General features: G+C 29.1%; 1 protein-coding gene across 1 annotated transcript; it reads right to left on the reverse strand.

Annotated features, from left to right (window-relative positions):
- Positions 1-816: 816 nt before the first annotated feature.
- Positions 817-22,986, reverse strand: LOC123292273 (gamma-aminobutyric acid receptor subunit beta-like). The gene is made up of 9 exons (XM_044872860.1): positions 22,899-22,986; positions 20,154-20,254; positions 20,015-20,082; positions 5,754-5,899; positions 5,378-5,535; positions 4,059-4,343; positions 2,722-2,943; positions 2,319-2,558; positions 817-995 (listed from the first exon to the last, which is right to left on the reverse strand). The coding sequence occupies exons 1-9, from the start codon at positions 22,964-22,966 to the stop codon at positions 817-819; spliced, it is 1,467 nt and encodes a 488-aa protein (XP_044728795.1). The 5' UTR covers positions 22,967-22,986.
- Between the last annotated feature and the right edge of the window lie 2,207 nt (positions 22,987-25,193).

Genomic DNA, 25,193 nt, shown 5'->3' on the forward strand with positions numbered 1-25,193 from the left:
TAAAATAACTTTTCTATACCTGAAAAATAATAAAGTTTAAACCTGTATTTTGTGCATCCGGTATTTTTATTTAAGAAATATCGTAAATAGAATTTCATATTCTGTTTCCATAGAAATGAATTCTTATAAGTTGACTTTACCCCTTGTATTATACATCGAAAAATATTAAATAAACCACAATTATATTTTTCTTTATAGAATAAAAATATTTGTTCAATTTTTTTTATGTAAATGTAATACTGTAAATATCAAAAAAAAATTTCGTTCGAATAAAATAATTATTTTTCTACAAATCGAGTATTTTATATTTAATTTAGTTATATATTTGGCACAAGTGCTAAATTTCGGAAAATTCTAAAATTATATTAGATTTTTTTATTTAGAAAAATGTCCGTTAATTCATCATATTTAGAATATTTTTTTTGAGATACTATATAATACATTTTTGAATATATTCTGACAAATATTTTATGTTTTTAGGTCAAAAACCTTTTAATTTAATGAGAAATTTGTAAAATTTCGTTTATTTTATTTTGCTCCTTTTTATTTATGACAAAATATTATTTTATGTCTTTTAAACGTTCAAATGTGTAATAACCATTGTTTTAATGACTTTGGAAAGTTTTATTTTTTTTCCTACTTCATCGAATTCTTTTGAATCGAAAACTTTTTACTCATTTTCTGGATTTCAGTTCAGTTAAACTTGTTCTCCTTTATATGCAAAATGATTGATTGTGTGATGGATTTTTTTAATGGAGTGAAATGCTGACACAATTTTTTAATAATAAAATCTTTGTTTATAATAACAATCAATTATCAATCGAAAAAGTAGAATATCCAATAGCCAGCATTGAATAACATAAATGATACTGGAAATATAATTCTCGAATATTTATCTATAACATTGACATCTTTGATTTTTGGCATCGACGCTTTCAACACTGATGCTCCACGACGTAATGCATGAAACATTTTTGGTCTATTTACTTGATTACCTGAAATCAAAATTTGCTCTTTTTATTTATACAATATCGTAAAACACCATGAGCCCATAATAAAGCAAAAACTCTAGAACAGGCATGGGCGAGTTATTTTAAGCCAAATTCACCATTGTTATAATTTTATTGTGTGTCTCTTTATCTAAACCCGCATTGCTCATAGAGGAAGAAGCGAGACGGGTATACGACTCGATTATCTATCTCAGTTTCTCTAATAGTAATGACATAGATAGAAAAAAAAGTTGTGTCTCCTTCTTACTCGTATTTTCGATTGTCACTGTCTTACTCGCATTTAAGGTAAAAAGTTCGAGGGATTTCTGTAAGGCTAGTTTGACCATGCCTGCTCTATAACAATGCTGGGAAGGCTTTGACTTTGGTCTACACTTTACGACTTTTAACAGGAAAGATATGTTCGGAAGTCATGAAAATAGTTTAAATATTGTCTACCTGTTTAGAATCTAAACAGAAAAAAGTTTACTGTTGTTAAACGGATTATAAGATGAATTTTAATTTATTATACACATGTCAATGATAAGGTATGGGGTGGGATAATGTTTTTGGGGATAATTTTGTTTGGTTATTCATTCATCTCTGAATTTCTTTGAGGGTTACTTGAAAGAGTTAAAAGTAATTTTTTGTGTGATTTAAATAATTAAAAAGACCATTGCTTTTCAGTCTATGAAAATAATTAAATTTATATTACATTATATTTTTTAAATATAATGATAAATATTTTAATTTAAAAAAAATAATAATCGGTGGGATACTCTGTATTTACATTGAGTGAGTTTCACCTCAGAACATACCTCTGGTTACTGTCATCGTATGATACAAAAACTACCTGCAGAGTTTACTGAGTAAACAGAGTAACCGGTACCCACGAGTGTTCTAGAGGATTAATAAATGTAATAAAGAAAATTGAGTTTTTAAACGTGGATCATGGTATGAAAATTGAGTTTTTTGCCAAAATTTTTCACGTTCTGTTATTTCTCACGTATTGCGTTGACAATGGCTTTTTATTATTTATGCCTACCACACATAAAAATTGTCGAAACACGAATTCTCAGTTTCCATAAACGAGTCACGATTAAAGTTTCAATTTTCTTTTATATTATTTATCAACCCTCTAAAAGACAAAATTTCCTATTTTATTTTTGATTGGGATATTATTATGGATTCTTTGGGGAAATTTATTTTAAAGGATTTAAAATGTTTCGAATAAAATTAACAAAATTTGCTTGCTTTTGAGTGGAGCTTTAATTGTGTAGAGTTAATGAAATATGGCAACAAAATGGAATTGACACAATTTTGAAAACTTACCCCTAGCACCACGATAACGTAATCCTGGTGGATACCCTCTAGAATTAATACTATAACCACCTGTTCGTGAAATTCTAAAACTAGGTGGAAATTTTGATGGATCAACACTTGTATCATCTATTGTTGTAGCTGAACGTGTTGAATTTTGTCGATTTCGTATCGATGCTATTGGACTCATTCTAACATCTTCTAGTTCAATTATATCTTCGGTTGTTTGATATGCGTCTTTCGATTTGTTATCTGGAAAATTTTTCATTTTTATTTCGTTAAACCAGAAAAATATTATATTTATCAAAACATGTGATATCTTGTCTTATACCCTGGGTTACTACGATTACCAATAGCTTATCCCTCATACTTATTATCCTCGAATACCTCATGAATGAATAAAACTGTTTCTTACTTGTAACTTTTTTTTCTTCCGCTTCTTTAGATTTTTTACTCTTCTTTTTTGCTCGTGCTCCCCAATAAGTATAATTTACCGCTGCATATTCAAGTAACGCTGCGAATACGAATACGAAACACATAACAAGGTAAATATCTATGGCTTTTACATAACTAATTCTTGGTAACGAACTTCTAACACCTGTACTAATTGTTGTCATTGTTAAAACTGTTGTTATACCTAAATTTAAATAAATAAAAAAAGTTAGATGACAATTGATAATTGGAAAGTGCTAATAGAGAAGTTGCATGTTTTTTAATTTTATTTTAATCCGAAAGTTTTCTAAAAATTATTAAGAAAATTTAAAACAAATTTTTTTTTCTAATTGATTTTGCATGTAAATTACAATTGAAAATGGTTTATCTAAATTATAAATTGAAACGCCAGTGACGTCAACACTCCGTTTTATCAACGCCACTGCACAGAGAAATGATAAAATAACATGCAGAATGCAAAACGGTTTGTCCCTCAACTGTTTTCACTATATTACGTAATTCTCGATAGAAACAAACTGAAAAATGTGAATTTAGCGTGATTCCGATTGTCTCACAGCCTCTACGGATGTAAATACGTCACTAACTTTTTTTTATTCAAAAATATAACTATTTTTTATTAATATTTAATAAAAAACGGGGAATTATTAATTTAAAAAAAAATTATTTAAATATACCCAAGATTATTTTTTATTCTTTCATTTATATATGTACTTGTGGCAAAAAAAAAATTAATGTAAGTTCTCTATTGTGCAAATATTTTTATGTTTATGTGTTCTATACTGATTTTGTTTAAATATGAGAAGGAAAGAGCTTTTTTTAACCACGTACGTCATTTGAATTAGGTGATCCACTTATAGTGGCACCCTTCCGTCAATTCCTTTAAGTTTCAGCTTTGCAACCATACTTCCCCCGAAATTCAAAAGCTTTGGTTTCCTGGAAGCTAACTGCCAAGTCATCGGAGAAAATTCGGCGTATCGCCAGTTGGCATCGTTTATGGTTAGAACTAGGGCGGTATCTGATGGCCTTCGAACTTCTAATCTTTGTTCTTGATCAATCAAAACATTTCTGGCAAATGCTTTTGCTTCTGTCCGTCTTGCGACGACCCAATAATCTTACCTCTAACGTACAATACTTAATAAGGGGAAGGCGCAATTGTGCTACTTCGCGAGAATTAAGGAAGCTTTATGGTACAAAGTACCGTTTCATTAATCGGGGTTTCAAATTCTTAATTTGAAAAAAAAACTTCTATGAGGTCCTTAAATTAAATTTTACATTTTCTAGAATATCTTTGGATCTTACCTAATGCCACACGTGCACTAGTTGCTTCATGATTTATCCAAAATGATACCCATGAAAGCATTACAATTAAACAACTTGGTAGATATGTTTGAAATACAAAATAACCAATATTTCGTTGCAATTTAAATGATAATGATAACCGTTGATAAATTCCTGTTGCAAGACTTTCTTTACGATCGTTTGTCTCATAACCAATTATTGTAAATTGAGGAAGTTCTGCTTCCTCAACACCACGTACAGGCGTTTCTTTCCAATACATTAATACATCAAGAACTGTGTAACCATCTAAGAAAGGGGAAAAAATTATAAAAGTATAATACTTTTTTGGTAAACATACTTGAGTGGAAAGTGAACCCTCAGAAAAAAACGTTTTTCAATAATTATTTCGTATTTTGCATATTTTAGAAAATGTTTGCAATATAATATTTTCTACACCGGTTGGCTTTTTTAAGTTGACAAATGCGTGAAACTCGAAAAATAACTTTTATCGATAAAAATGCTTCAAGCGAAAAATATTGGTTGTGTGGGATGGCTCATGCTCAATAAAAACCTCACTCTACTCCATAACTGGACATAGATGAACACTTTAAACTGTTGTTCATTAAAAAAGTAACATTTTCCGTTCGAAACATTTTTTCCGCAAACCGTACAATTTAGGCAAAAACGGACTGAAAATTTTTACCCAAAATTATTTTTTCGTATCAAAATTGTTATTTCGTATAATTGTTTTTGTGAAATCTAGACACTCTTCGAAAAAATTGTTCAATAAATCGAATAAAAGTGGTTTGTTTTCCATAAATTTGTTGACTGATTTGTTTGACCATTTTTGTTGAAATTGAATGAAGAAACGCACAAAAAGCTAAATTTTTGCTATCAATTATTGCCTAAACTATTTGATTAACAAAACGATGTTTCAAACCAAAAATGTTTGCGTATTTATAAAGAACAACTTTCTAATTTAAAGCGTTTATCTAATGTTCAGTTATGAATCAGAGTGAAATTTAATTGTACCTGAAAACTGCATCGAATTCTATGCCGGTATAAGATGTGTGCCATTGAGACTAACATTTTTTGTTTAAAGCATTGTACTCGATTAAATTTATTTATCGAGTTTCAAGCATATTAAGCATTCTGTATATAAAATTTCCAAAACTTTCAAGTTGTAAATGTTTAAAAATATTATCCAAATTGGAATTTGTTTTTAGGAGAAATCTTATATACAATGCCGAAATTATGTAAAGTTAAAAAAGAATTTCGTAATTTCACGAAAATTTCATCTATATAAAAACTCGATTTCGACTAAAAAACTTTCTACTTACAACTTTCAATTTCGACTGTACAATTTTGTGAGTCTAATGGATAATAATGTAAATCCATCATACAAGCTAATGTTGTTGTGAATCGCATTCCATACGTAATACTTCCATCACCATTCAATCGAACAAGTTTATTTCTTTCTGTTACATCATGTAAGAAACTAAAATTTAAAAATAAATCATTAAAAATACTATAAGCGCGTCCAGAATTGATTCTAGACATCTGCAGCAAGTAGATTTAAAGCAAAACATCGATAAATGTTTTGCTGTCAAAACAAGCTTTAATTTTAGGATTATTTAGTTTTCTTTTCTTTTGTTAATTAGCTAACAAGACAAACAATGAGGAGTAGAATGTATGTTTTTATAATTATATACCAACCTATTTTTATCATTAGCAAAAAATGTATCAGGTACCCAAATTTTTTCAGCAAAATCACCCGAAAGTGTTAATACTTCTTCGTCATTACTAAATGCAAGTCGTTCATCCTTCCAATATTGATTTAAATACATTGTGATTGTATAATCCTGTAAAAAGAAATAATGATTAAATTATTAAACAAAGCAATATGTGTACGTTAGGAGCATAATGATGCAAGTGACATTTTTCTGTTTTTCTGTCGCCAGGAAAAAATTCGTGTTTAAAGATGTAAGAAAAAATTATTTTTATACAATTTTGGGAATAGCATCCCCAAATGCGAATGTTCACAAAATGATGTTGAATTCGTTTGTCCATTAATTGTCTACTTTTATTCACAATTTTTTAAAATTTTACATCAATTTTTTCATACAATTTTTATGTTTTAATAATTTTTTTATTAACTAAAATTAATGTTTGGTAATGCTGGAGTAAAATTTTATTTTTATCATAACTTTGCTTGGACGGATTGGCAAACAAATATCTTGGGTGGACAGTCCCAAGTTTGCATTTTAGGAAAATTCACATTTGGTAGTGCTGATATCAAATTTTAATGTACTCAAAATTTAAATTTTATAGTAGGCAAACACAAATTTTGGATGGAAAAAAGTGGATAAACTGTTGACTAATGAATGATATTTGCACTTTGTAAAAATTCGCATTTTGGTTTTGCCAAAACTTTCAATTAGAGTATGGACATACTCTATGAGACAAACGTTTATGAAAATTGGAGTGTGCTATTTTCACAGAGGTTATTTTTATTTAAATGAAGTAAGAAGTTGGGAATTATTAAGGAAATTAATTCCAATCGGTATTTCAATCAGTACCTATCGTAGAATTATGTTTTTCCCCATGCCTGACCCTTGAGAGCGGTTGCGTTAACTAATTCATTGATTTGTCTTGCTAATATACATTTTTATGGCTAAAATGACATGAAAAATGATTTTAAAATGAGTAATTTGGGAACTATGTTCCTCATCGAACGATATTTGTTTGCTGGTTGGGAATTAAAACCAAAAAAAATGCAACAGATACCAAAAACCGACATCTAAATTTCAGGAAACCGAAACTTGTTCAATCGATTCAGGTTGCCATGAGAAAATGCAAAAATCTTTTTATAACTGTCAATTTGTATTTTTTATCCAAATTTTAGGTTTTATCATTTAACAAAATTGAGTTATGAAAGTTATCAAAAGTTAAACAAAACGGAGATAATTTAAATTAAGTGCAATGCAATTTTTATGTTATGTCATAATAAATATCCTGATCAAACCAAACGAAATGTATTCACATATTGGGTTACTAAAACAGAAGTCTTTTTAAACTAATATTACAATTATTTCATACAGTAAAAACTAAAAGTAGCTATAAAAGTAATACTTTAAATTTTTAGAAAAATGTGTTGTAAATAAAAAAAAGTAAGCGCTACATTTATAATGTACCAAGGTACGAAAAAAAGATAGTTCATCTCACGTTCTTTTTTATTTTTGGAGATGGGATGTGCAATATTAAACTTCTCTTATTGAAATTAGCTAGGGATGAAGCAGGTCTAGCCAGTCAGAATGATTGTGTTTACTTTAAACCAGCCATGGGCAAACGTGGCTTAGAGGAGACACTCATACTTCTGTATCTAAAATAAAAGTAAGACAGTGACAACCTAACCAGTGAGAACCAAAAATACGAGTAAGACAGAGAGACAACATTTTTTTACCTATTTCATTACTATAAGAGAAACTGAGATAGGTAGACGAGTCGTATACCGGTCTCTCTTCCTCCTCTATGAGCAATGTGGACTTGGATAAAGAGAAACACAATAAAGTTTATGGCACCCAATAAAGTTATAACAATGGTGACTTCGACTTAAAATAACTCGCCCATGCCTGCTTTAAAAGAAACATTAGGTGCCATACCCACTTAATTCGGTGTCAGGACTTATATGATTGTAGTTGAAATCGTGGCCCCCTGTAAAAATGTTGTATACTCGTTTTCTCATTTGACGGTAACAATTACACATACTTGTTATTCACTTTATAAAGTGACAATAATGATTATAACTATCATGTACCTACCTACACAATACTTACAACTTAAAAGTTATATATACCACCATAGAGAGATATATAGGTGATGTGTTAGGTAATAACTAACCTATATTTTATCGACCATGACCTATAATAATTTACTTGTTAGAAGGGCGTGAATGAATCATCAACCCATCCACAACCAACAACCATCATCCATCTCTCTATCTCTTACATTATTGTTGTATTATCATTTCTTATGTTATATTTTTATATATGCATCAACTATAAAACTGTTGTATAGTTTAAATCGTTCGAAGGTTCATCGTTTAACGATCATAATAATGTAGAAAGTAAGTATCGCATAGAAGAATATTCGTTTATTGTTAGTTAACAGTATATTTAATGCAAATTTTCTGATATGAATTTCGATATAAAAACATTATAAATGATTTTACAAAGATTTATTATTAGGGAGTAATTTTGTAACCTATTTTATCAGCGCACTATATAAAACTAGATTCATACCCACCCGCTTCACTGGGCTTAAAAGTAAAAACCACCGCTTTATAGCCTCCACCCACTCTTGATATACACAGTTATCAATTTTGTTAAATATAAAATAGTCATAATTCATTGAGTATATCAAAAAAGTTGGCAATGATTTGTTGGCATTTACTATTTAAAATTTTTACAGAATTCTTTAATTTAGGGTTCAAAATGATGATCATGGATTTGCTCCATCTATAATAATCATTTTGAACCATAAATTAAAGATTTCTGTATAAATTTAAAAAAGGTAAATGTCAAATTAAATTTTATTTTTTTAAATATATCTTTATAAGTTATAGTTCATGTGTTATTCTGTTATATCAGCCATATTGCTGTACAGTTTCATTAAAAACCATTCGCTAGTTTTAGAGTGACAGCGTAATAAACAAACAAACATGCTTACTTTAACATTTATAATATATAGGAAGGATATGACAGGATAGGATTTCTGGACAAAAGTCAACTGTTATTAACCGACTTCAAACAAAAACGGAGGAGGTTATCAATTCGACTGTATTTTTTTATGTTTATTACTTCAGAACTTTCGACTGGGTGAAGCGATTTTGATGATTCTTTATCTATTTGAAAGCTCGTGCTTCCCGTGTGGTCCCATTTCATTTTGGTCCAGTTCTGACAACGTCATCCATGAGACAACTAAGTAAGAATACAGATTAAGATAGCTTAAGGCACAAGTCGAAAAAAGGAGCAAGCAGTTTTCCAGTGAAATTTTGTTACTTATAAATTAATTCCAAAATCACGTTACGTGGAAACAAAAGCAAGCATAAATAAGACGAATAGTACTACAGAAGCAGAAAAAATTAAACAAAATTGAAGAAGAAAATGAAATAATTAGGTTTGTAGACGAATATGATGGCGACGAATATGACTAAAAACTATTCAACAGGTTTGAATAGTTCTTAATTGGTGGTGTTGTTTGCCTCATAAAATAGTGCTCGCTGAGCATTGTAAATCATTTATCTAAGTTTTATGAACATAAGATTACAATAGTTTATTTATTAAATTTTTCGTTGACAAAAAGTAAAATAGCCAAATCATGCTTTTGTAGTATGACTTTGATGATGACGGGAAATTAGAAAACGCATGACAGTAAAAAACAGTTGATAGTGATGATGATACAGTGTTGATGATGACGACAACAACAACGCTTGTTTACTGACAGGGAAGCAAGAGGGAGACAATGATGTTTGTCAATGCTTGAAATTCTCCTTTTTTTATCAGTTCTCTACAAATCGAAGGTCTATCAAATTTCTATTAACAATATGTTTGTCGATAGGTAATAAATAATGAGTAATGTAATTATCAATTTTTACGTTTTGAGTTCAAATGATTTCAGGCGCTTTGCCATTGATGTTTCAGCTACAATGTCAAATTCATTGTTACATAATTTTAACAGTAAAAAAAAAACTACAAATTTCCTAAAACTTTTACTTCTACTTTTTTTCTCAAATTAATATTTATGACGTTATAACGCTTTTAATGTTGCATTACAGCTACAGATAATTGAGAATCTTTTCTTGCACTGAATTACAGGAGTTATTTTTTTCTAAAAATAGGTTTATTATAACTGAATGTAAATACACAAAATCCTTATAAATTTGGAGGAGTGAAGTGCCGCCATTTTGAGAAAAACAGTTTCGGCCTATAATCCCGCAACCGTACACTTTAAGCCAAAATGGTAATAACCTTTTTTTGTAGATAATTAAATTTCAAATCTTTTAAGTCAACTTTTTTTTTCTTTTTTTTTTTTTAAATTTTAAGCGGTGGTCGCTGCTTTTGCAGGTAGGCAGGCCAATTTTTTATTGCTAATTATGTCACTAACGTTAACATTTTTAATATATTTCTTGAATTTTTATCATTACACTATGTATACTTCTTTTGTATTAATCTTGCACCCGGTGGTTGCAACATTAAACGCGTTGTAACTTCATACATATTCATTTTAGAAAAATAAGTTTAAAATAGAAGTTTAAGGAAAGTTGTAGATTTAAAAGTTAAGTTATTATCATTTTCTTGTTTAAACAAATATTAGAAGAGATATCGGCCAAGTAGTCAAAAAGTAAATCGTCATATTCGTATAAGTCATAAATGGTTAGTGATACAAAAAAAAAATTATTTTACAAAAAGGGAGGTAATTTAATTATCTACAATAAAGGTAATTACCATTTTTGGTCTAAAGTGCACGGTAATGGAGATACATATAGCCTAAAACGGTTTTCCTTAATATGGAGGCACTTTCATCGCCTATTTTTGTATATATATGAAATATACATAGTATATTAAGTTTAGTCTCAAGAATGTAACGCTTGAAAATATTGATGCTACGAAAAAATATTGGTATAGGTATTCATAGAATTATCTAATTAGTCCATTTTCGGTTGTGCGTCCGTCCGCCCGTCCGTCTTTCAACACGATAACTCAAAAACGAAAAAAGATGAAATTTTTACAGCGCACTCAGTGAGGTCGAGTTCGTAAATGAGCAACATAGGTCAATTGGGTCTAGTAAACCGTTAGAGATAGAACAAAAGTTTAAATGTAAAAAATGTCCCTTATCAAAAAATACACAACTTTTGTTTGAAACATTTAAATATCACTGTTTACTCTTGAGGGCACACATTAGATGCATATTTTATAGTATGTATTAATATGGAATTATCAGTTATGTATGTGTGACATGTATAGGTATATGTGTAATGGTACAGAGTAATCAACACAGCCTATACATGGTATTTCAACAATTAACTCAGTCAATTGTTTGTTTTCACTTGTTACTATTATTTTTTGTGTTGTTTACTATTAATCATGTATACGATGTTCTACGAGTATAATTTAACACGAAAATAGGACTACGAAATAGTAATAAAGTGGGAACGGAACGATGAAGAATATTTGAAAATAAAAATAATTGAGCTGATTTAGTATTAATTTAGAATTAAGAAGAGCCTGTTTAGTGTTATTTTCATTTAAAGCAATTTCTGGGAATGTCTACATATTTACATTGAAGTGCGTATATTGTAGTCGAGAATATCCTCCGAAATTATTATTTATTTCTACATAAAAAAATTTCCCTCCCGAGTATAACTTATTTTGATTGACCTGAAGTAACCCAGTTTAAATAGTTTTTTTTTTTGTTAGTAAAGGAAATACAAAAGAAAATTCATAACAAATAAAATAATTTAAGTTTAATAAAAGAAGATAATTTACGTTTCCGTATTACACAAATTACCTTTTATATGGTTTTAAAAATTTGATCACATTTTATATTTCATATCATACAATAATATAAAAATTCATTTTGTTGAAGGAAATAATAAACTGGTCGACCGCCAGTCATATTATTATTATTATTATTATTATTATTATTATTATTATTTGAACAATAATGTAATAATAAAGAGAGTAAATAAAAGAGAGAAATAAATTTTCATTATTAAAAAGTAAAATTACAGAAATATGTATTCACTAATATACTTTTCAATTAGGTTTTTTTTCTTTTTTATCTCTATATTCTTAGTAATAAATAGTATAATAAACTTTCATTGGATCAATAAGGTTCTGTAATATTTTATAGTACTCCAAGATCCATAATAATTCCATAGGTTCTTTCAAATTTTCTCGAAAACTTTTTAATCGACTTCAAACCAAAAAAGGATGAGGATATCAATTCGATTGTATTTTTTTTTATGTGCGTTTCCTGAGAACTTTCGACTGGCTGAACCGATTTTGATGATTCTATATCTATTTGAAAGCTGGTGCTTCCCGATGATCCCATTTCATTTTAGTCCATTTCTGACAAGGGCATACATAAGAAAACCATAAAAGTCTTAAATTTACATTAGGTATGCACGAAAAGAGGACGAATAACTCAATATCACGCCAACTGATTTGGCTGTTTTTTTTTAAGTGACAAATTAGTTAGTGTTCTTCAGATTCACTAAAAATCACAAGATAAAAAAAAAAACAAAACAAAAAGAAAACCGACTTCAAAAGAAAAACTTTTCCAAAACAAATTAATATGCACTAAGAAGGAAAAAAATAACGAATATATAATGTAGTTAAAATTATTGTTATTTTTGGAGTCGGTGTCAGCCAAGCAAATGTAGCAAACTGTTCGTTGAGAGTTGTTTCCTTGGTTGACACCGACTCCAAAAATAACAATAATTTAACTACATTATATTATCGTTAATTTTTTTCTTTTTAGTGCATATTAATTTGTATTGGAAAAGTTTTTCTTTTGAAGTCGGTTATCTTTTTATTTTGTGATTTTTAGTGAATCTTAGTGAAGAAATATCTGTTTTTTTTAGAAAATCGAAAAAAACTGATGAAGTTTTCTTAATCTTTCAAATCTGTTCAGTTTAATGAAAATATGTTTCAAACAGAAACTGTTTTGAAAAAGGGAATACCCTTTATCGCTTTATGTTTCTTCTATCTTTTGGATTAAAAAGAAAAGAAAAAAATTCCAGTTTGTGTCTTATATATTAACTTTGTTTTGAAATGTCGTAGCCGTCAATTTCTGAAGTTGAGCGCTCACACCAAATTCTTTTTATTAAAGTTCTTTTTGCCTGTCTCAATAAGAAATTACTTCCTTGCTATTGAATTTTTTCGATCGCAAATGCGATCACAATACAGCGCCGATTTCTTTGTGGTTTCTAATCAAATGGTGTTTCAGAGCACAAATTAAAATAAATTTGTTTTCTCATAAACTAATTTAAAATGCCTATCTATCGCGATGATATATCAAAAAAAAAAAAATAGAAAAATGGTCCACAAGATTTTATCGGTGTATTTATTGATGGTACCGATGGAAATTGAGTGAATGTTTAGTAAATGTAACCGTTTCCATTCCATTTCGAAAACAAATTGTTTGGATAGCGGAAACAGCAACTTTCCGCTGACTGAAAAAGGATTGTTGTGCAGCATTTTATAATATTTTCACAACGATGATTTTGAGGAAAATGATAAATAAAATAAATGATGAATGTTTTTTCTAATATTTGATGAGTTATTGAATTGTCATAAGAATTTTCCACAAAAGTGAATTTGTGAATCTTTCGAGAGCACATACTATATGAATACATATGCAACGAGTGACCATATATTCGAAGATGGTAGGATGATAGTGATCTAAGTATCATTTTTCTTAAAATAAAAAATTTCCGTGTCCATAAAATAACGTATAACTTAATGAAGAAATGATTTTTTAATGTGTAAAATCGAATATTATTTTTGTTTTTTCATTATTGCAAAAATGATTAATGTTGATTTTTATAAATATTCTCCAATAAATCTCAAAAAATTTTTTAAAATTTAAAAATACATTTATTTCAATTTTTCACAATATATAAAAAATGTTACTTGAGTCAATATGCTCCTACTTTCCCCATTTATTATATTATTTTAAGGTAAAAGTAATAAAAAAATAATTGGGAGTTTAAATTTTACAATATGTGCATATATTGTCTATATATGAATATATCCAATCGAACATAAGCATTCCATTGACCGTTCATTCATTGACCGAAATAAAATGAAATGAGCATTGCAAGAGCTGCGGAAGCAAATTTTCTTACTAACAAGATGTATAACACTAAGAAGACTAAGCACAGCTGTATATGTCCAACTACACAGGTAGATTCGAAACCTGAATAGCTTACAAATTACTTATTAAATTACTATTCGAGTATTGGTCCAACCTGTCAAGTTCCGAAAGTATGTAATAATAAAAGATTGAACGTATATAAAAGAGCTTTTTTGAAAACGGCTTCTACACTCTTAATATATTTGCTTTTTTACCTAATGACATTTTTTCAATTGTTTGATAGGTATTAGTTTTCTAGAAAATATAACGTTCTTGATTTGAGCCTCAAACATTTTTGTTGGTATTTGTTTTGGAATAGAATCAAGACTAAAATCAAGGCCACATCTACGGTAATAAGGCCAAGACTCTAGTACCCAGACCAGGATTACTTTCTCAGTCATAGTGTAGGGGAATTATGACTGAGAGTCAGTCAAGAGTATTGGAGAATAAACAGATTAATAAGAAAAGTGCATGTAACTTGGTTATTATTAATGATCAAAATCAAGAATCTTGCATGCGAGATCAATAAGAAGAATTGTGAACATGACGAAGTAAGCTAAGGCTAATACCACCAGCATAAAAAACAATTTTTTTCTGAGAAGAAAACACACAAAACTTTTGGTGTAACTAATTTTAATGGTTTTCATTTTAATTAGTACAAAACAAAAAAATTGATTTTTAGATGGCTGGATTTTGGATATTTCTTGAAGTTGAAATAAAATGGATGAAGCACACCTAAAAGTTGTCTCATTTACTTCGTTTTCTAGTGCGCATCCTCGAAAAAAGATGCGTAAATTGCTTAAAATTATTTGAAAGAATTCTTTTGCGATATAAGCAATATAAGTTATATTTGCCAGACACTTTTACCGTTGCTAACACCACGCCAAATATTATTTTAATAAAAAGGGAAAACGTTTTCAAATCTTTTATGTGTGGTTGAAATTTGTAGTTTTATAATTATAAAATGTAATTTAAATTTTCCTACCAGACAGAAATTCGGTTGCTTTACTAGCGTGCAACCGCTGTTTTTAACGCCACCACTATCAGATGCAAGTCTTACTTCATCCTTGCTTAAATTCAATAAGGAAAAAAATATTCCCCTTAAAAATAACACTTGGACATGTTGCAAGAACGCGTAATATTCGCATGAAAAAGCAGTGATGAATTATTTGAATCTAATATTTTAGTGACCTACTCTATATTATTATAGGATTATGTTATTGAAACGAAAAATGATTTCTTCATGTTTAGTGTATTGTTAGTACATCTTCTAGAGTAGTATAGCAAAACCTTGAACAAGAAAAACGATAGAATGTATTATGTATACGTTCGAAAAATCTAAGAATGATCGGTTATACACATATGTAATGTGTATGAGTAGTGATGCAAAGTGATTGCTCACTCGTTGAGCACGATCGGCTGACTCTAAAAGCTAGGTATATGTGTATGTCGCAGATGGATTGCATAATTAGATGTTTTGACATAACCGTTAGTTGGTTTACAAAATAATTCCGTCATAATTACTGACTTTTAACAGGCAGAATTGCAGAAAGGTTTTGCATTAATCAAAGCAGCGGGCACAAATTTCACAAATAAAATCACAGTTACTAAAAAATTAAAATTTAACCAAAGTATTATCTAAAAAATACTGGTTTCTATTGTTATAAACTGCTAATTTATACAGGGTATTTCAGCATAGCTAGTCTAAGGGGTTTTTGTAGGAGGAGTCATAACATTGGAATGTGTAAAAAACAAATTTCATGTTAGTACAAGCTCATTATTTTTGTCAATAAAATCATTGTATAAATTTGGTATTGAAAAAAAAAAACATTAGAGAGGGTATAGAAAATATTTTTTTGTGGATGTAAATTATTAAATTGATATTATATCCTCAAGAAAATATTATTTATTCCCTCTTTAATGTCTTTTTTCAACAGTAAATTTATGCAATGATTTCATTGACAACAAAATAATGAACATATATTAACATGATTTATTTTTACACATTTCAATGTAAATTTATTATTAAAAAAAAACTTTTAACAAAAAGAAAACCGACTTCAAAAGAAAAACTTTTCCAAAACAAATAATATACACTAAAAAGTAAAAAATAACGATAATATAATGTAGTTAAAATTATTGTTATTTTTGGAGTCGTTGTAAACCAAGGAAACAACTCTGACAGAACAGTTTGCTACATTAGCTGGGCTGACTCCAAAAATAACAATAATTTTAACTACATTATATTATCGTTATTTTTTTTATTATTTAGTGCATATTATTTGTTTTGGAAAAGTTTTTCTTTTGAAGTCGGTTTTCACTACACTAATTTGTCACTAAAAAAGTTAAAAAAGAGTTATTCGCCCTCTTGTCGTGCATACTTAATGCAAATTTAAGACTTTTATGGTTTTCTCATGGATGCCGTTTTCAGAACTGGATGTTCAATTAAAATGGGACCACACGGAACCACAATGGAACCAATTTTCAAATAGATAAAGAATCGTCAAAATCAGTTCACCTAGTCAAAAGTTCTGAGGTAAGAAACATAAAAAAATAAAATAAAATACAGTCGAATTGATAGGCTCCTCCGTTTTTGTTTGAAGCCGGTTTAAAATATAGTTTTATTTTATCTTATGACTTCTCCTTAAAAAAACGGCTTAGACTATCTATGCTGAAAAATCCTGTATAAATTTCAATATATGGCTTATGTGTGGTTGCACATAAACCATTCTGCATTCCGTCTTAAATTGGGTGGCAGTTTTGTTAATCGTGGCGGAACGGCAATTCGACCGAACTTTATCCATCTATTACGCATATCGTAACTGTTTTTTAAAACAATTTACGGCTTTCTAAAACAATCGATTCGACAATCCAGCTGCGACATATACATAATATGCAAATACAGTTTTCGTATCTATACAAGGTAATCAAAAATATTTTTCTACATAGTTAGAAATAATATTTTACATATTACATGAAATAGCGTTTTATTGTTAGGTGTTCTTTAGGGATATGTATCTAAAAATGAGAACCCCTTTAGAGTATTTCATTAATATGTACGGCAATTTTCTGGCCCCCTTACTTAAAACATGCAACTGCCTCAGTAACGCCCATAGTACTTGTCCGAGTATGATAATTAGCGAGTTATTATTTACAGTCTACCAAACTTTCTCTCTACGACTTTTTTCGGTGGCGATTTCAAATTTCAAAGATGATAACGTGATCTTTAAGCTATTAGTCAGAAAAAAAGGAGCAGGGAACTTGTCGGACACTATGACCACCTGGTGACATTAATACAGTACGACATGCTGGAGGTGGTAGACAAGCTCATCGGAGCAGTATTTTTGCCAAACAAAATATTTTATTGCTTAATAATTACACAGGTCTGCAAAAAAAAATTATGTTCAGCTGCATGAGATATTTTTACTAAATTATATGTTTTAGAATGCGCAGATTTGGCTCAGAAATGATGGCCATTTTTTTCTATCACGTAAGGTTTTTTTTGCAAATTCAAAAACAAAAATTGGTAAAAGCACTCGTTTATTAAAAATAATACAGTAGCCTGCAAGCATAGTCACATCCCATCTTCCTTGGTACCATCTCTCGATATCGCGGACATGAAACAGCTCCCCCTGTTTTTCGCTGTAAACTTCCAGGTTTTCAGGAAAAAAGTCTATGTAGGAGTGCAAAAAATGGACCTTCAGGCTTATCTTGCAGCCTTGAGCTTCGTATATTGCTAGTTGAACAATAGTTTTGTAGTCAGGATCCTTAGTATTTTCCAAAAACTTTCACACTACATCCTTGAACGATACACAAGCTTATTTTTCCTTCTCATTCATACTTTCCACAAAGAGGGTGTCGATTAAAAGACTTCTGATGTTGGGGCCAGTGAAAACTCCCTCTTTCAACTTTGCTTCTGACAGCTTCGGGAATTTTGTACATAGATATTTAAAACTGTCTCCACCCTCTTGCAGGGGTTTTAAAAATTGTTTCATCAACCCAAAATTTATATGGAGAGGTGGTAAACTTTTTCGGGCGGCACCAAAGTAGTATTGATAACATTTTTCTCTCCATGTTTTAAATTTTCGCGGGGTGGCCAATCACTTTTAGTCCAATTCTGCTCTCTGGCTCTACTATCCCACAAGAATAAGAAGCAAGAGTATTTAGTATAGCCTGCCTGCTGACCCAAAAGCATCGTCAGCTGCCTGCTGACCCAAAAGTCCCCACAAACCATTCATTAATGGTCCTGATATTTGATTTTTTCCAGGATAATGGCCAAATTATTACAATTAGTTTTCTTCCATATGCACAGAATACCCCATTGGAAGCGAAGCTAATTTATTTTCATCGTGCAATAATAATATTTTAAGACTAGTTTAATATAATATTACTATAAAACACTATATAATACTACTTAAAGACTAGTTTATGTTGTTGCTAATATCTATAAAAACCTATGTGATAGAATGTTTTGAATATTTTTCCAGTTTTTGGGAGGTCAAAATCTATAAGAAAACGTAAAAAAATCCTATGCAGTTTTTTAGTCGCAGACCTGTGTTATTAATGTTATCAAGGAGTCCAATGCTGCATTTTCCAGACCGATAGCTTAATGACGTTATTATACTCATTTGAAAACACAGAACTTTCGAGAAAGTCGTAGAGAGAAAGTTTGGTGGACCCAAACAGAGCCCACTCACGAAGGCAAATAGAGCCCACTCACGAAGTTTCAAGCATGTATCATTTAACTAAAAGGGTGCTGTTCCGCGAACATGTAAGAATATGTCATAAAGTAGTATATTTCGTTTCTATGCGTATAATTTTAGGAAAAATTGTAATCCATGATCTTTCTCGTTGAATTAAATTAATTGAAACACTTAAAATTAAAAAATCGGAGATTGAGATCTTACCCGAAAAACTTTTATTACAAAGTAGTTCTGGAGATATCTCGAAAAATACTCATTCAATCTTCAAATGACGATTTTTATGATTTTGGTTCTAATTTTCTTCAAATAATAAACCTGTAAATTTGGAGATATTCCTCCTGACTATGAACAAGTCGATTGTCTATTATATAAGTAAGAATTTATTATACTTAAAATGCTTTTTAATGTTTCGCAAATGTGTTGATACATTCAGTGACATGTTCGGTCGATATCATGAAAAGAAAAGGTCCTTTTTATTGTGTTAAAAAGACTTTTTTGTAAAGAAAAATAGCCATAAGCCATTTTAAAGTGATAACCGATAATATTTATAACATAATACTTTTTATAATACTTTGTTAAACATATATGTACATTCACACTGATCATTTCAAATAATTTGATATTTTACGTTTAAAATTCATATTTTTTTACTTTAAACTGAAGCGCCGAGTAATTAAATTGTATTCTGATTGCATAAAATTCATTATTATGAAAGTTGATTCAAGAAGCAAATCGAAATAAATCCCCGATAAAAGATTTTGGTAAAATAACATATTCTATTTTTTTAAGAGGTGTGGTAGTTTTATAAAACCAGGTCGTGGGTCAAAAAGACCTGTGATTCAGAAATGTGTTTGAACTTGATTTTTTAAATCCAAAAATTAAATTTTGTTTTAAATTTTTAAGCCCTTTTAAAGCAGAATTAAAAACAAATTATCAAGACTTTGTCCGTGTTCACCATCGATAGCATTGATCTTGATATTAGATCTTCTATATTATGAAAATATTAAATGGAATCTTATATTTGGGTGTAATTAGAAGAAAATGTTTTTTTGGAAAATCTGCTTTTATTTTTATCATTTATGCTTCGTTTCTTTCATTTTCTAAAAATAACATGGCATATATATATTTCTGATTGTAATGACACACCAATAAATCTTGAAATTTATTAGATTTTTCACGAATGCAGTGAGCAAGAAAATGATTTTGATGAAAAACTACTAAAATTTCTTGACACATCGAAAATATTAAATATACTAAAAATAGGAAAAATATTAATAGAAGAAAATTATGATGAACTGTCTGTTTATTAAATGTAAAAATAATCATAGAAAATATGAAAAAATAAAAACTCACCATATTTACTTCGGATATCGAATCAAAACTGGCAATCGTTAAATCCATGCCCACAAAAAGTGGATCACCTATATAAAATAAAAATAGTTGTAATAAGATAAGTTAATAATGTCATACTATTAGGGATTTAATTACCTACCTCCAAAGTTAGGCCTTAATCTTATATCATATCCTTCCAGTAGCCGTGAAATAGTTTGCGTAACATTTTCAAGTCTGTCGGATATTAAGGTTCGATGCGCTCTATAACATAAAAACATTTAGTGCTGTAGTAGGAAGCATTTTGAGAGAAAGAGTTTCATATGAAAAGCATTTAGCAGGGAGGCCTATACCGTGTCTATATCTTTTACACTAATTATACAGGATGGGCTATTTTAATAAATACATCTAAATATTTCGTTTTGTAGTTACCAATAAAAAAATATCTGAAACAAAAGTTGTAGAGTATGCTGGGGGATATTATGTTATGATATCAGATTGTATTTAGTTCTTTGGATTTCTTTAATAGTCAATTTAGATTCTAAACGGTAAGAGATGGAATAACACTTTAAATTAGAAAGTTGATCCTCATGAAAAAACTAACAATTTTTGTTTAGAACATTTTTTCTAAAAACATTACCTCTCGGAGGAAGTGCGACTTAAAGATATTTTATTATTCCATTTAATCGAAAGAAATTACGCTTAGAGTTTATCGATAATTGTAGGTCAAAGTCATGGACACAGACGAATGTACTCTATCGTACATGACAACTTTTGGCCCAGCATTTTTTTCGTAGTTAGTGTGTTTTCCTTCGATGAAATGAAATAAAATAAAATTAAAGTGGCATTTCCTCGCATGTTTTAGATAAAGGTAGTACGTTTTTTAATGAAAATCAACTTTCTAATTTAAAATATTATTCTATATCTCCTAATTCTTTTGAATTTATAGAATTCGATTGATCTAGGATCTAAACGGGCTATTTAAGATATCCGAGGACCTACGTTCAATCTGATGTCAGAATGAATTATTTATCTACTTTAAACTTTTCGAATTATCTTATACTTTTGAATTATTTATTATCTACAAAACGAGATATTTAGGCGTATAGATTAAAATGACCCATTCTGTATAAAGAGGATATATTTGATTTTAAAGATTCTTTCACTAATGAAAAGTTACATTATTAGCGAATAACATGCACTGTATTTTGTTTTCAAAATATTAGGGATGCTTACAAAAATTACAATAATATAACAACCTAAAGTGTCAAAAATTGGTCTTTAAAAGTCATAGTATATATGGATAAACTACTTCACCAATTTTAATTATTTCACCCATTTTATAGACCTAAATTTCTAGAGAGTAACACGATTTTTATTGAACTTTTAAAAACATTAGGGTTCCGCACCAATCAATTGAGAACAAAAGGGCAGGGGTAGGTGAAGTTGAGGTAAGTGACGGGATTACAACGTGAAAGTCCTTCCAAGGACTTGCAGTTGCTTGGTAACTGGCAGTTACCAAGTCCAGCCAACTGGGTTGGTAACTGCCAGTGTCATATATGAGGGCTACATAAAATTAAGTTTTAGTTTGTAAGGCTTAGAAATCCTATAAATATCAAAAAAGAAAATTCAACATCGTTTTATTAGATAATATATCCCATATAGACATGTAACACGATAATCTCTATTCCTTGTTGCAAATCAGAGCTGGCGCCAAAAGTGTGGCTTAACTATGCGTGGGCCATACTAAATAGCTTCTTTTGTTGCAAGGGGTGAACAATAAGACAATTTTTTCTGGCATGTTCGAAGTTCTGGCATCGTTCGGTATTTTATTTCGTGCCACACACTATATTATTCACATAACTTGTATTCAATCTGTGAGTTTTAATGCCTGTTGAGCCAAACGAAACTAGACAATTTCAGAATACTTGAATGCAGCTTTATTTAGCGGGTAGAAATGGATCGTTTTCTTCCCGGGCTCTAAAAACGATCGGATGCTGTCCATTGAATGAATAAAAGAAGTTGCAATCAATTAATCTGAAATTGTCTGGTTTTGAAAAATTTATGAACTATTTTTGTGTTAATTTATGAGCAGATAGCTCACACCTCAAATTTCACGCGTAATTTATGAATACTGCTAACTATTGAAGAGTTTATAATATTTTACGTTGAAAAGATTATGTCAACTTCGAAGAAATGTAATTTTTGGAATATACTACTCAGTTTTTACATCTGTTCGCTAAATTTCACTCTGCCAATAAAACGAAAGTATTCCAGACAATTTGAAAAAAGCTACCCTTCTTACAAAAATAATCAAAGAGGCAAAATTTTCCCATTCTATAAATTAAATCAGATAAAAATTTTCAGAGGCAACTATCAATCAATTAAAATAATTACTTGAACTAAAAAGTAATTTAATAACGATGATTTTTTACTAACAAATGTTTTATTAATTATGTTTAGTCCGTATAAACTTGCTTATTCATTAAAATATTTTATTCTTATAAAATTTTTAATATCAAAAGCTAGTTTTTAGGAAGTTTCATGATTATTCATAAAAAAAAAAAAAAAAAAAAAAGAATTAAACAAAAAATTACTAATTACTTGTCATAACAATCGTAGATTTCTACTGAAAGATCTGTAATTCGATTCCCGCTTAAAATGTATAGTTTACTTTTAAATTAATTAATTAAAGAACATTAAAATTAATTAATTACACTGTTATTAATAAATGTTTTTATAAAATAATTAAATTTTTCTAATTCAATGATATAAAATATATCATTATGATTATAATTCTTTCTCGGTGATAAAATTTTAGTTTTTTTTTGTTTTCTCCCTTTCAAAAACGTAACAAACATTTCAGAAACACTAAATGAAAAATTTTAATAAAAATTTTAATACTTACAGTGATAATTTCCACGTTGAAGCACCAATAATAATAACAATGATAAAAATATAATGAATTTTCCACATTGTCAGTAAAATTTAGTGCCACCGTTATGTAAATATCACGTTGGCAATTGAAATGAACAATCTATCATAACGAATAATTTAAAATATTTATTAAAATAATTAATTAATAACATTGCCAATAATTGAAATCATGTTGTTTTCCAGTTTTTACGAAAAGATTGGGTTAGAAAATTGTTCGTTCACACTTCGAATTTAGAAAAATCATATTTGATATAATTTGATTTTTAAACGAATAAACATTTTTATTTTATGTTTATTTTTTAAAATAAAATTTAATAAAAAAAAATCAAGATAAAATGGATTTTCACACTATATAAGGTTTTTAATATGCACTTGTTCCTTGAAAAATATACAGATCCACTTGTGTGTTGAATGATGGAACGAGATGTTGTTTGATAATGCGCATGTCTGTACCATTATTATTTATCTGGAACATAGTACTCTACTTCTTCGGTGTTTTGTGACACGCTTTTCCCCATACTGATATGATGCTGTATGTGTGTCGTACATCTGGAATATGATAATGGTATACAAGATTTTCTATGAAATTGAATGAAATACGCATGCGTTTTTGAGATTGACAAACATTTTATTGTGTTATTTAAATTTTTTTTAGTAATATGTTTCTGAAAATTGAAATAAATGACAATCATTAAGACTGAAAAGTGGTTATTTTTCTCGATTTATTACTAATTTTCGGTTTACTGATTAATTGACTTGTTACTTTTTGTTTTTCAAACTCGTTGTTTGTTTAGCCGAAATATTAATAATTGTATTTCGAGAATAATATAATATATAATAATATAATTTATTTTTGCAATAATTTTTTTTCGGGAAAACTTTTAATGGGGTGGTCAGATTTTTCTTACCCTATTGATGGGAGTTTAAAAATGTCTTTTTTCTATTTTTGACCTAATTTTATAATTGCACGATTGTTATTTGCAAATGTATAAAAATACCGTCTAAAATAGTTATTTCGATTCGATGCGAACGATTTTGGCGAAGAAAATGTTTTTCTTACTTGTGGATATAAAAAAAATAAAAGATCAGTAACCGTTCCTTTTTACACTCGATAATTTTTTTGGTCTATTATAACTTATTTTCTATCAATAGAACATAACAGACTTAGCGCTCATATTAAAATATTAATTTTGAGTTTTTCATCGTTATTAACGTGTAGCCCTAATATTTTTGAAAACTGATCGGCGAGTGACTTGTTATAATTAACAAACTTTTATCAGCTTGACTAGTATGCATGTATGTATGATATGTACTAACAGATACCCGCCCTTTTCACTGGGGTTAAAAGTAAAAACCACCGTTTTATAGCCTACACCTCTCTTGATCTCACTTATCTCCCTTCTATACCACTCGAAGGGATTGTTTTACACAGCTAAAATTTTTGCACAGTTTTCAATTTTTTAAAGCGTAAAATAGTCATAATCCATTGAGTATATCAGAAAAGATGGCCATGAATTGATTTACATTTACTATTTAAAATTTATGGTTTAAAATGGTGATCATAGATGGCGCAGTAAAATGTCAGATTAAATTAATTTTTTTAAATAATATAACTTTATAAATAATAGCTCATATGTTATTCTGATGTATGAACTATATTGTTGTAAAGTTTCATTCAATCTATTCGGTAGTTTTTGCGTCAAAGCGTAACAAACAAACAAACAAACATCCTTACTTTCATATTTATAATATATAGAGATCAGATATATCAGATATATGTATGAGAATGTAACGGGATCTTTCAATGTAATTTTCCTCAATTTACGGACATCCGACTGACTTGAAAATATGTATTTAAATCCAGGACTATGGACAATACAATAATTTAATAACTTTATGATAGTATCCTGATCATGATCACCAGGATAAATATTATTTGTATTACTTTAATAATATTATCATAAGAATGGCATTCTCACTAGCCAGATAGCGTAGTGGTGATGGTTTCTCCTTATCATGCAGAAAGTTGAACCCTGTCCAAGTAAATAATTTGAGTTAATTCTGCTTTGCTACTCAATATTTAACTTAGCGGGACTAAAAAATAATAAAATAAATTATAGTTACATATTAAATAAACTATAATTTTAGAAATCATAATTATTTTAATTGTAATGTAAAGTTCAAAGCGTGGGGTGCTCGATATCGCTCAAATTAGCTCAAAAGAAACTTTAAGATCGTATGTAGAGAGAAGAAATCAAGATCCACT

The sequence above is a fragment of the Chrysoperla carnea genome, chromosome 2, assembly GCF_905475395.1.
Source record: "Chrysoperla carnea chromosome 2, inChrCarn1.1, whole genome shotgun sequence".
Lineage (NCBI taxonomy): Eukaryota > Metazoa > Arthropoda > Insecta > Neuroptera > Chrysopidae > Chrysoperla > Chrysoperla carnea.